Source organism: Rhododendron vialii, chromosome 10a, assembly GCF_030253575.1.
Source record: "Rhododendron vialii isolate Sample 1 chromosome 10a, ASM3025357v1".
Taxonomy (NCBI): Eukaryota; Viridiplantae; Streptophyta; class Magnoliopsida; order Ericales; family Ericaceae; genus Rhododendron; species Rhododendron vialii.
In genome coordinates this window covers 10817513-10831481 of record NC_080566.1, presented here as the reverse complement: position 1 = coordinate 10831481, position 13969 = coordinate 10817513, and the positions used below count along the sequence as shown (strand labels likewise).

Sequence of the window (13969 nt, the reverse complement as noted above, 5' to 3'; positions counted from 1 at the left end):
CAACACGGGCCATATGGCTTCGAGTTCAACAATTGGATCTCAGCCTTTTGGTTTTCCGATGATTTCAAAGTGAACATATACCGATCACCAGTCGTTCATGGAAAAGCAAGGTGAAGAGGGATGGTTTTGGAATTAAGGTTATTCTGGTGGATACATTTGTGATTCGTCCATCGTCACCTCATAAGTGAAGGGGGTGGGGAGCCACTCATTGTCCACCATGTGCAAATATGTTCCACATCAGCCTCCCATTATCAACATAGTCTATTTCCGTCTATTTTTTGACGGAAAGTGCAACATTGTATTTCGTTATAAACCATAAGGGTAAAATTGAAACCAAAAAATTTATAAGGACAAAAATAAAACGGAGACTCTTTTATAGGAACCAAATAAGTAGATAAACGACACGCCATCACTCTGCCTTCTCTGCAGTTTCTATCTTTATCCAAGAAAAATCCAAATCCCTAAACTAAATTTTTCCTCAAGATCAAAACCAGCTCTTACAATTTGTCTTTTCGGCTCCAATGGATTCATACTAATGGAACAAAATGAAGTAGATGTGGGTGATTCAATTATTTTTTTTAAAACGGTGTTGTGGGTGATTCAGTTAGTCTTAGTCGTATTGAGTTCAATTCTCATATGAAGGCTAATATTACACTTTCGAAAGGAAGAGTTGGTGATACATCATACGGAGTATTAATTTTGCAAGTCCACAAGTCCACTAACCTAAACTCTAGGGTACCCTATGAAAGTGTCTAAATCACTAAAATCCTAAAATAAAAAAGTACATCATAAAACCCTATGAAAGTGTCTAAACCCTAGGGCTCCCTATAGAAAAATGTATTATAAAACCCTATGAAAATGCCTAAATTCTAAAGTACCCTACCCTACCCTAGGCCCTTACTCTACCCTAGGCCCCTACCCTAGGAAGTTTACTGAGCCTATTATGAACTTTTTAAATTGGACTTCACACCTTACAAAATTTATGGTCGTGATTCTAATATAAATCTTCAAGAAAAAAGTAAGAAAATTTCAAAAAAAAAAACTCCTGAACTTACACCTCAATATCTCATAAACACTTGAAGCATTCACTCGTTATTCAATTTGGCATTCGGTGTCAATTTTCGTCCATTTGCGAATGATTTTTTTTTTTTATCGACAATTTGCTAACAAAAATTGCACACTTGACATATTTGGATGCTGAGATGTACTCAGACCCTCCTCCTCTAATTCTCTCTCTTGTATGCAGATGTATGGTTCTCTCTCTATATATCTAAAAATAGTCTCCACTTGGTAAAATGTAATAATTCTGACATTTGGCTGCATTGTTTTTTTCTTGATTAGGCGTCAAGGCGGAAAAAACTGTCACAATTTTTACCTCGCCAAAAGAAATTTTACTCCATTATGCTAATCATCTTCTTCAATTGGGTTTCATCCATTTCCAAAATTTTAAGTGTTGTGTGTGTTATATTGTATGTGTTTCCGCGTGCCGGTAATTTTGTGTGTTTCATGTCCGAATTTTTTAAACTTCAAACTGCTGAATTTTTCCCATGTTAACGTAGCGGGGCTTCTTCGACTTGAGATCCACCATCTCCACCGTAGACTGGCTCGAGTGTTGAGTAGATTGGGATTGAACAGGATTCCTTACCTTTCAAATGTACAACCAATTAAGCATGTGGTTTAAAATTTGAGCTAAAATCTCAAAACAAGTTGTACCATATTGATTGCGTCGAATTAGAGGGGAACAACTATAAATGAAACAAAAGAAGCGAGAGGTAAGCTATCACCTTCCAATGTATTAGGCGGTGCGCAAACAAAAACCGATTTGGAGTTCTAATGAATACATCAGAAGCTCAAGCATTTCTATTCCAAAAAGACAGTTACCAATACCTTGCTCTCATCAACACAAAGAATGACTACCAGGACTAACAACAAATATGTACAGACAGCATCACTACAGTCCTCTAGCTAGCTTATTGATCAATTAACAGCTACTTCTAGACTGGACAGCTCCTTATCGCTCTCCAGAAACGGAGAATGGACAAAAAGAATGAATAGAACAGAAGAATTTCCTGACCCCTATGACCGCCACTACTGACAATGGTACTCAGCACTATCTCCTGTATGTACACCTGGAAGCAAAAAACAGAAGGGAAGGAGGAGAATGAGAAATACCAGCAGGTCTATACAAAGCCGGAGGGTTGAGAGTTATTACTACGGCGATTGAAAGACATCCCTGAAGTAGCATAGGGAGGAAGAACTTGAGGTATATCCGGGTGATTCGAGGATCTCGTGTTTGGGAAAACATGGTTAGAGATTGGTGTGCCATAACTTTGATCTGGACTGTATCCAAACAGATTTCGAGCTGATCCACCATGATTCAGCAGTACTCCTGTGAACGGGTCTTCACTGCCACGGGTTCCAACACAATGTTGCATGTTAACATTATTCCATGCATCCTGCAAGAAAAGGTCAATTTAGGGAAACCATAGCAACATATAAAAACAATCTGAAATAAGTCAACAATGACTAGAAAGACAAAAAAGCTATTAGCGTAGGTGTCCGTCCTCCTTTGGACCTACTCATCTAAAACTTTAGGTTGTTAGAGAAATGGGCAATTTTACTATACTGTTAGCACGCCCTCTCAAATGTGGAAAAACTTTTCTCCATATGCAAAACATCCAAGCAGTCAAACTAATCAAGTTGGCCGTAAGGTCACAAGATCTATTGTCAGCTATGATGCCATGCTAATTTGTTGACTGCAACTCCTCTAAATACTTCAACTGTTAAAGAATCAAGATCACTTAGTGTGAAGGATGTTCATGTGATGCAAAACAAGACCCACCACAGTCCTACTTAGATGATCCGAGCCAATACTTTTTGTATGAATTCAAGTGTAACTCATCAATGCAAAAGATCAGGTTAATACGACATCTGTGTCCATGTGAACTGGTCATCTTTCTCTAGAGAGGAATGGACTGAAGACCAATATGAGTCGACCTAGGACGTGTGGATATCCAGTTAAGCTAAATTTTTGCATTGATCATTCGCCTGATCCCTGTTGGAGAAGGGTAGAGTCATTATTTTCGGCAGACTCGTCCATTGATGAGTTTTTAAATACATACCTTATTCTGCAAGTCGGCACTGAAGGATGGAGCTGGTCTGCAGCCTTCACCATACGGAGAAGACCGACTTCCCATCTGGGGATATGAATTACGAAAACCATGAGGAGTTCTATCAGGAGTGCTGAAACACGGTCTTGCCCCACCACCGGGCCAATGCCCACCACTACTACTCCGCCTCAAGTATGCTGATGGGGAGTGATCATGACACATCAAGTAATATGAACTATGATGCTCCTCCCTGCAAATCGTGCGAGCCGAATCCCAATGTCCGTCGGAGAATGAACTAGAACAAAAGTCTTGATTTTGTTGGAAGAGACAAGATACACCAAATGTCTTCCCAATGCAAGGACAGTATTGTACTGGTGTGAGTCTTCCAAGACCCAGATTTAGTGATCGCCGCCTGTTTGACAACTCCAACTGGGGTGTCATTTTCCAGTCTTCAATTGTTATGCCTTGTTTTGCAGCAAGGTCCAATATCTGCTTCTCATCAAGTCCTAAAGCCAGGAGCAAATTCCAGAGGTTCCTATGCACTTCCCGTTGGTTACAAATGACTTGATCTCTCATTGCAATTTCAAACTGAAGCTCAGTATTGGCCATGCCCTATACATATAGGTATGATTACTCTCAGATGCAAGTTTTTCGAGTGAAAAGAGCATTATAAGAAGCAATAGCTACACAAAGTCTTTGGATGACTGTAATTTTTGTGTGAAAGTAAACGTCAAGCCAAAATTAAGAAAGGCCAAAAAGGGTAACAGAAAGTTTCAAAGATCTACGTAGGGTGTCTACATGAAAAAGCTAAAGTGAAAAGATCAGATGCCAAAATTAGTTTGTCCACATCAAGTTGATAAATATCGTGCTTAAGTATCATTCTATAGAGTTGTGCTTAGTATATATTACCAGGAGTCTATATTGGCTGAGAATGCGCAAGTAGGTTTTGTTGCCATTGTTACTAATTGCTTCCTCGATCATATCTTGTAGTTCACAGCGACGCTTTTCATTGGCTTCAATTTCCTATAACAAATCAGATTATTAAGACGGCTGAGTTTGAAAAGCAATAGTTCATACGAGCCTAGGAAGTGGAGCACCACCTTTTGGTAATTGACACCAGCCTCGTCATTGTCACGAATGTTATCGAGGATGACTTGTTGCCTTGCTCTTAAAGCCTGCACAACTGCTCCATCTTTCTCAATAGCCTGTGATGGACGAAAAAGTATATTACACCTGATGCATGGTTTATGTCTAATTCTTATGCCCAAAGACAACAGAGGCTAGATTTCATTTTCATATAACGCTTTTACTATTTAAGGATAAAATGATGTTTACAAACGGGAAATATAGCATATCATTACACAGTTAAACTCTTAGGCATAATAAGACAAAGTTGACTACTCTCATCATAGTGCATGCATGCTTAGCCATATCAAACACATACCCCATACCCTTACCCAAGTGTCATGTGTTAGACATGGGTAAATGTACATCAGTTTTAGAAGAGGTCATGTCAAAAGGTTACCGAGAGATAACTCAACTACAAGGTAATTACTAGTATCGTTGCTCGTTTTTTAGCCCATGGGCAAACAGCCAAAGCTAGATATGGGGAGAAAATGGGAGGAAGACGGAATATAATAAGCTTTTCATCTGATATATTGGAACTTGACCCATTAGTTTTTTTTTTCTTTTGATAACCAGGTGTTCCGGCCAGCTTGTGCGCACCTCGATTAATGCCGGGCCGGGGCCTTGAAGTTACGACTAGGCAAACCTCCAGTGGCCCCAAAGGGGTTGATAGCATTTCAGAGATTTCGAACATGAAACCTAACATGAGACCTCAAGAGGGAGCAAAACCCTAAGTCCTAGAACTTGACCCATTGTTTGCAATAGAAGCCATATAAGTTAGCAGCACGAGAAGGAAGAAGGAGAGAAGAGGAGGGAGGAGGAGCACGGGAGGGTTCCGCTAAGTCATTTTCAGTAACCCAAGCATTTCTTTTGAGAAATAGTGAACTTCTTGTTTTCGAAAATGAGACACAAATAAATGATGAACCCTGAAGAAAGAGGTGAGTGCTAAGAAGAAACAGTTTCGGTGTTAGAATAAAAAAAACTGAGCAGGAAAGTAATAACATCATTCTACACTAAAAGTGAGTATTATGCACACACACAAAAAGACCTTGAAGCTTATTGTACATGGACTTCGATAAAAATATAGACTCGGTGTGTGTGTAGCTACTGGACTGATCTGAATCTGATTCCAAAATTCTGCAGCAGCTTACCACACCCACGCTATGTAATGTTAGCAAAAGTACTCCAGTTTAGATAAGTAGATTTGAGCACCGAGCAACAAGAGTTGCAACATAGCACGTACCAAAACTAAGACATAATTCATTGAGCACCATGTTAAAGCAACAGCCCCTAACCTGTTGCTTTGCTATAGCATCATCAAGGTGTTGAAGTTCAGTGCGGTTGTGAAGGTTAGTTTCCTCAAGCTCAAATACAGCGTTCTGTAAGTTTATTCGTTCCTGGACGTTTTCACTGGTTTCTTGGCTCACTAAATTCAACCAAGACATTTCATCATCTACTGGCTTTTCATTTGGCTTGGTGCATAGTTGAGATTTCTTTCCGGCCAACTCCTTTTTTAACCGGCAGACCTCAATCTGCGCAAACATATATATTACAACTAGCACCATGAAAGAGATATTTTTTTTTTTTTTTGGTAAGAAAGATTTTATATCACCAAAACACAAACAAAATATACATAAATTAGGGTTTCACCTGAAGACTATCAATCATGCGTTGGTAGTCAGATACATGGGTATCAATGGTCCCAATGTTTTTCTGCAAATGATAAGAGATTGGATTAGAAAAATGGTACCATAAACAAACAAATAAATGATGAATGTAGCCAGTAAAACCATGTAAATACAGCATTCAATTTTGTTGGGCGTCTGCAGTGGCTAATACAAAGACTGCAGTGAAACATGAGCATAGCACATTGACGTACTGAGACATAAATTAGCAATGGACTAACATATTTGTACTCCAGTGAAAACTAACATGGATAAGGACACACACAGAGAACATATAACATAAAGATAACAGCATATGTGCTGCTATCTGGCATATAAGGGTACAACAAAATGTCCAAGTCATGCAGCACCTAGAGAAGAGCTTTCTCATGTAATCATTACAGTGGCAAATGATTATCATTCTGCAAATGCTGCTAGACAATTATTTATGTTAAACTATTATGGGAACTATTTTGTTGCCACACAAAATAAATTGACATTTCCTAACACCTTGCTGGAGAATATCGAAAAAATAGTAACACTATGTACGGAAATAAGTATAAGCAACCAGAGTAACATAGTCCCATCATCTTGTGTATATAACATCATGATCTCACCTGGATGTGTGTCTTGATTTCCTTAGCTCGGTCAGCGTATTTCAAGGTATTAACAGTATGATTATACTGGTTATCTGCCGGTGATATAGTAGCAACCATCACTGTTTGAGAATTACCACTCAGCCCATCTTTAAGAATCCGTGTCAGTTTGCTGCAAAAATTCGAGAAATTAGCCGCATTGCCGAGGAGGGCATCGTGCTACAGGAAGCATCATTTAGGTACCTATTGCGGTAAGGGACATAAGCTAGACCCTTCTTCTGTTGTTTTCCAAGAGCATTTATGCAGTTTGCTAAAGCAAGAAGTGAACGGTTGATATTGGCGCCATCCCTTAGCTTTTGGCCTCCATTATTCGTTTCAGAAGCTCGTTCACTGCACCATAACTTGTATAAGATAATGTTTTCTCACTTTACTTAAAGCAGCAATTAGCCCGTAAGAGACACAAGTGCAAAAGAAGCAATTTTGCTTGTGGAATACCTGCCAGCAAGATCCACAAGAGCAAGCTTTCCTTTGATGACCTGACCACGGTACTTGTTTCTCTGTTTTCTGGTCACAGTAATCTCCAAAACTGCGTGTGAGCTGTTTACAAACGTCATATAAGATCAGGACAATTTAATTAGTTATTCTGCTGGAGTATCCAAAAATGATGACTAAAGATTATAGGAATTGCTTTTACGGGCTCATTTATTTCACTGATGACATTCTTACAGGACAGTTATGTACACAGGGTATAAGATAGTATAGTGAAGTATTCAAATACTGTTCGGACTCATAGGGCAACCACTTCCGTAAACAAGGCCAACAATCAGGTTTGAAACACCATGACATAAAATAGTTGCCGCATAGCAGTACTGATAACAGTGGCCCTCCACTCAATTGCAAGTTTGCAACTGACATGGTACTTAACAAGATTACCTAGGCGAATAATTTCCATCATTCACTACATTAGATCCAGTGTAAATTATAAACTGAAACTACAAAACCAGAGAGAGAGAGAGAGAGAGAGAGAGAGAGAGAGAGTGTGTGTGTGTGATAGAGAGAGAGATCAAAGTTTGGTATTGAACTTACAATCTAATTGTTTCTCATACCTCATGAGCAGTAATCTATGGCCCGGGGGGTGGAGCGTTATGAAATATGCATATAGGAATAACATATGTGATTAACAATTTAGCACTGGTGTTTTTTCACAGGAGCATTACAAAGTCATCCGATGAGTATTAAAGGTCAGTATGTACGTGTAACCTTTCAGAGTGTGAGTTACTGAGTTCTCCACAAACAGAAGCAGTAAATTTCATAAAACCCGTGAAAAATTTGTCATTTGGAGAACAAAATCATTGCATAACAGTAGCTGTATTAGGATGATTATGTTATTGAAATCTCCGACAGAAATTGCCCTACTAATATAAAAATATATATGCACCACGCTCGCACCCACCCACACACAGGCATATACACATGTATGTATGCCAAAATATGCAGCCATACAATATCATTGCAATTGCAGAAATGCAGTCACAAATCACTCACCGTGAGGATGTTTCGTTAGCCTCTGTGCTTTCTGTTTTTCGTCTGCTGTTCCCCAAACTTAAAAGTTCAAGAATCTTATCAGCTGATTGAACCTGAACATAAGCATTAAAATGACAGACTTGAGATATCTACAGATAGCAGGCTAAATTTAATTAATCCAGAGTGGATGCCAGTTGGTAACAAATGACCGAGAATTACCACACACACGCACACAAAAAAAAAAAAGAAAAGAAGAGAAGCAGCAGCAGCTAGAATTACCACACACAAAAAAGCTGATAAATGGCTTCTGTTTCGAAGACAAATGGAACAAAGTTAGGTCAAAATTCAAAGAAAAACTCGTTACTCACAAGCAAGTCATTAATAAATCAAACACACGCGTCATTTTCAGGTGCAAATAAGTACCAAGAAGAAATAATAGAGAACGAGCAACCAAAATTGCATTATATTATATCATATTCAGAAACTGATTTTTTATGGTTCTTCATATTTTATTCTCCTAGATGTAAAGGAACTGTGGATAAAAAATGTCGTAGAAAAAAGTCCCAATAAATGAAGAGGCGAGCAAGGAAAACAAATGCAACTGATTGTCAATTAAAACTTCGTGTTGCCTTCAACAGAGTATGGCAATTTTAGTTCATACAATGAAGATGTCCCCAAACAATACAACTTAGCATATGAAAAGTTGTTTTCTCCCTGGAGAAAACTTAGTACTCATACTAAGTGAAATGCTTTACATCAGAATCAAAAACTTCAAGTTAACTTTACTCATGAAACATGCAATTGATAAAAACTAAATCAATGTAAATTTTTAATTCCAAAGGATTTTACTTCTTTTAAACTAGTGATAGTGACGAATCAGATAAAAAAACTGTAAGTTTGATGGATATGATTTATCTCTTGGACCTAGTCATATGGGCCAAAAGATTGGGCAGCTAACTTTTCACCAGAGCCCGTAAGAGCTTCTACAACAATCCTAGACAAAGAGTGTGATAAGTATGGTTATAATAATCAAATCCATCATCAAACACAGTACTCATTTTAGATTCTGACTGAAATGAAGAGGAGCGTGAACCTTAATGCGCCTAAGGCCTGCAACAATTATTCCTTGCACTGGATCCTCCCTAAGTTCCAAATGCCCTGAGGACTTTTCAAGCAAATCATAGATAACCTGAACCAATAAAGAAAACCGATGTTAAAACAATTACCAAAAACATGGGGACTCAAATACTGAACGTAACAAAAAAAACTCCATAATGGGTATGCAGAATCTACTTCATTGTAGACTTCAAGGTAGGAGCATGAAACTTCAAAGCCATCGGAGCTATTGTCCTTCTTGATAAGATCAAAAATTGTATGCAAACTGAGAACCATAAGTCCAGGATCATCTTGAGTTCCAACCATTGTGTATGTTTTACCACTGGAAATGTAGAAAATGTCAGATTATTCCAGAGAAGGTTTCAACAAAAGGGATGTGACAAAACAAAAGGTAACACATTGTTCTCATGAAAAGTTAGCTGATCCATAAGAGCTTATGATTAAAGGATATAAATTTTGACCAATTGTACTGATTTCCATATTGCCTACTCCAATTATAGACTGGAAAAAAACACAACAATCTCGTTCATAGTGCCTAATGGCCTTATTCCAGCATACTAGGGACTGCAACATGATTTGTGACCAAATAGACAAGTCTACAAAATGTGTTGTCTCTTCCAAGAAACCGCTACTTTCAAGTTATCCCGAATATGCAAAGCCTTTACCATGTCTTTTGAACAAGTGCTAAGTTAATTCTGCACACTGGGAATAGTTACAGGGCATAACTAAACAAACAAAAAATGTAATTCACAATGCAATTAAGTTACATAACAAATCCCCACAACCCATGCAACACCTAAGATTATAGGAGCTAACACACTGTTAGTGTTTGTTCTCTAATGAAAGGGAAAAAACAAAGTAACCTAAACATGGGAGTCTCTACTAACTTGGAAACCAAGTTGAATTTTATTTATTTGGACTCAGGGACGGAAGAGAATTTGGTCATTGTTGCCTGACCAGCAGTTTTGGAATGTTAAGTACTTAAGTTTCAACTTGCAAGTAGTCAAGAATAACATACACCATTTCTCCCATACCTTCCAGTTGAACCATATGCAAATACAGTTGCATTGAGACCTTGAACAACCCCAGCAATTACAGAAGATATACTTCTTTTGTAAACATCCTGGATAATTACGATGGTGTTAGACTTGCAAATCATGAAAAAATATCTTTCAAAGTGGGTGACTTATAATCACTAGTGTATTTCTAATAAGGCCGATGCCAAATTTGTAACTTATATGTTCCATAGCACCATACACAGGAAAACCAATACAAATTTCCCATGTTTTGAGAATCATAAATCTGAAGTGACTGGAACGCACCAAAATTGAATGTATCGAAACTAAATTTGTGCTGATTCTACCACTATCGAGTTAACATTTTAAGAACCCCAATGTCTCATAGATAATATACAAACTAAAGTTTTGATGCAAACGCTTTAAATGAAGCTTCCAGAAGATATTGAATATTTTATGTTCGTATGAGGAGGTAACTAGCTAATGAATAGAGGTAGTTGACCCATGGAATCTCAAACTTCCAAAGAATGAACCGAGCAGGCCACAATTCTTCCACTAATACTAGGACTTTCATTCTTTTGTTTTGTTGATTTGTATCAAAAACAGTCCATACGGGACTTTGTCCCAGCTTTAAATGGCGCTCCCTACTGGACGGTGGGATGGGTCCTCCTGGGATCAGTCAAGAAATCCGTTTTTTTTTCCCTGATAATTCAAAACAATGTTCTGAAGCTGGTTTTGTGTTTGAGCTGTAAGTTAGCTCCTTGTATAGCTCCAACATTATCCTCCTTAGAAGAAAAAAAACTTTGATGTCTACTTACGTTCCAGAAACACGGGAAAAAAAATCAACGCAAAGACATGTGATATATAAGCAGAAACTCTGGTTCGCCAATACTTATATCATACAGGAAAATGGAAGAGCTTTCTCCATTTTCTCCCACAAAGATTAGCAAACGAACCTAATTGTGGATCATTTCACAGTTTTCTCCTACTATGTTACAATAGCAATGGAGCATTATTGGTTGAACAGGACCACTACATAGAAAAGGATAAGCTTCATGATGACAAAGTAGCAACACACACGCACACTACGTACCGAATTCGTACACTCAGGGCCAAATGCATAATCGAAATGGTATTTTCGCTCCTTTGTCCGACTTTGTATGCGATCAAGGTAGTCCTTGGACAGGTCAGGATCCAAAACAAGTACCTCCTACATATAGCATTGTCACGCAAATACAAATTTTTACTTCCCCGTCAACAAAACAAAAAAAAAAAGCCAAATTTTTTGAAAAAATGTGGACACCTTATCATTGGTTACTCGAACTATATCACGACCGCCTTCCCTCCCTGTTAACGGCCTACATTTTAGGGCAACCTGTGGCGCAGAAATCGTTAAAATTACACTAATCAAAGACTACAATACATAATAATGTCATTAAAACAATTGAAATTGCACAATACTGAAAGTGACTGAGAACTAACCGTCAGAGTAGTGACTTTCTTGGTCACCGGAGCTCTGATGCTTGGCATGTTTGATCTCACGCATTCGCTTAACAACGAATCACTGTAACAAATGAACTCTCTCAAAGCTTCTAATCTTCAGTTTTTTCTTTCAAATCGCATTCAGATTTCAGAACAATTTCGAGCAAAGACTTGAATCCTAATCGTTTCTTGAGTCGCATTCCGATCCATATATTGCACAGACTCTGCTATCAAATCCACGAAAGTTCACAATGCTGAAGCGCAACAGCTGAAGCTTGCATTTCTTCTTACTCAAACTCAGAAATTACAAGGACTAACGAATTGGAAAACCCTAGGCCCCAAGACTACTACGATGCGCGATGAAATCTCACATCTACGACGACGACGTCGTCGTAAACCGGGAAGAAACGGACGGCAGTGGCATTTGAAGGCCGAATCAATCTCCGTTTCATCTAAACTGCGTCGTAAAATCTACACATTCCCGTCAAATCTATCAGAAAATAATACTCCACTACAACGACATTTTTATTTTCAGCTGATTAGCCTTACAAAGCCTTAATTGCCGAATGTCTGTGTGTGTGTGTGTGAGAGAGAGAGAGATAGAGAATTGAATGTACGAGTGTGTGTATGTGTGTGTGTGTGAGAGAGAGAGAGAGAGAGAATTGAATGTACGAGTGTGTGTGTGTGTGTGTGTGTGAGAGAGAGAGAGAGAGAGAGAGAATTGAATGTACGAAGGGGGTTATGGAGGAGGGGTGATGGAATGCTTTTAATACAATAGAGTACGTTTCTTGGTTCGATTTTAATAATTTGAAGATTTTGATTTGAAGCGGAAGACGACGGAAAGAGTTGGGCCGTTGATTGATTTTACTAGTCATTTGAAGAGTGGGGGGGAATGGGGATCACCATTCCAAAGGGCATAATTGGATTTTTGTGTGAGGGGCCTTTTGCCTTTTGCTGTCGGTTCATAACTTTTGGGTGTTTTTTAGAGTCCATGATTACCCTTTTTTTAGAGCATCTCCAATCCATCCAAAATAGAGGATGGATGTAACACATTGAGGGGAGATTTTGTAATTTATTTCATTTTTTCTTCACTTTTTATACTTTTTTTGGAGAATTTTTTAGGGACCCACCGTCCTTTTTAAAGTTTGGAGAAATTTTGTACTCCAAATTTACTTTTGGTCCTCCATTTTTAGAGGACCAAATTTATTTTTGGAGGACCAAACTCTAAAAAGGACGGTGGGTCCCTCAAAGATTCTCCCAAAAAGTACAAAAAGTGAAGAAAAAATGAAATAAATTACAAAATCTCCCATCAATGTGTCACATCTATCCTCTATTTTGGAGAAATAGAGGTGGATTGGAGATGCTCTTAAGTGTGAAGACAAAAGATCAGCGTTGCAGGCTACAGCCACCGCACCAAAAATGCGGTGGCCGGGTGTGGGGCTTACTTCAGGTTCCGCATGGAATATTCGCGTGGTTTAATAAGTTTTTAAAAAAAAATTTGAGTGGGCTTAGCGAAACATCGACTCGATTCGATATGTGTAGGTGTTCGGATCAAGCTTCTCATCTTCCTGTACACCAGAAATTAATCTTTCCTTTGCCTATCAAAAAAAAATACTAATAATAATCTTTCCATTTTTTTCGATTTTCCAAAGATGAGATGCTTGATCCGAGCATCTACACATATTGGATCGAGCTGATGTTTAGTGATGTCCACTTTTTTTTTTTTAATTATGGAACATCTCGGATTATCTGTGCGGGGCCCGGAATAAGCCCCACATGGCGTGCGGTGGCTGTAGACTTTCTGAAGACAAAATGTATGAATGGTACTCTCTCCGTTTCAAATTGATAGTCCATTATAAAAAGACGTACTATTATTATCGAATCAAAAAATAAAGCACTCCTGTGCATCGTTTTTTAAATTTCTTGACATTGAATTAAAGATTGCGTTTATTTCTTTAATCTGGTGTCAAAAAATTAAATAAACGATGCATGGAAGAGCTTCATTTTCTTTATCCGAAAATTGCACGTCTTTTCGTAGTGGACTATCATTTAGGAATGGAGGGGGTAGTTTTGTAATTTTACATAAATGAAGACAAAAAATAGAGTGCACTTGGACAAGAGGGAAGTAGGAAAATAAATTCTCTTAATTTTTGGGAATTGATTTTCATACCTATTTATATTGGCTACATTTTTTTAATGATATCAATTTTGTAAGAATTCTATTTATAATATGCAAATTATACATGTTTCCGAACATAAAAGCGAAAGCACAATATAATTCTTTTGGAGGAGTTTTCTAAATATAAGACTAAATATTGATTCATTTAAATAGATCT

The 13969-nt window shown here is 38.0% G+C and overlaps 1 protein-coding gene across 1 annotated transcript; it reads right to left on the bottom strand.

Annotated features, from left to right (window-relative positions):
* Nucleotides 1–1821: 1821 nt before the first annotated feature.
* Nucleotides 1822–12070, bottom strand: LOC131304317 (kinesin-like protein KIN-8B). Its single transcript, XM_058331523.1, has 16 exons — nucleotides 11634–12070; nucleotides 11455–11526; nucleotides 11245–11361; nucleotides 10170–10258; nucleotides 9313–9457; nucleotides 9113–9208; nucleotides 8041–8132; nucleotides 6991–7092; nucleotides 6739–6885; nucleotides 6517–6667; nucleotides 5886–5948; nucleotides 5531–5767; nucleotides 4211–4315; nucleotides 4020–4133; nucleotides 3123–3722; nucleotides 1822–2456 (listed from the first exon to the last, which is right to left on the bottom strand). The coding sequence occupies exons 1-16, from the start codon at nucleotides 11679–11681 to the stop codon at nucleotides 2181–2183; spliced, it is 2454 nt and encodes an 817-aa protein (XP_058187506.1). The 5' UTR covers nucleotides 11682–12070; the 3' UTR covers nucleotides 1822–2180.
* Between the last annotated feature and the right edge of the window lie 1899 nt (nucleotides 12071–13969).

Bases quoted from the DNA above. Each gene is read 5' to 3' on its own strand.
- LOC131304317 (XM_058331523.1), bottom strand. From the start codon at position 11,681: ATGCCAAGCATCAGAGCTCCGGTGACCAAGAAAGTCACTACTCTGACG. The intron at 11,362-11,454 runs GTGTCCACATTT...TGCTATATGTAG, and splicing joins TTCGAGTAACCAATGATAAG to GAGGTACTTGTTTTGGATCC. The intron at 8,133-9,112 runs GTTCACGCTCCT...GCTTATGTTCAG, and splicing joins CAGGCCTTAGGCGCATTAAG to GTTCAATCAGCTGATAAGAT.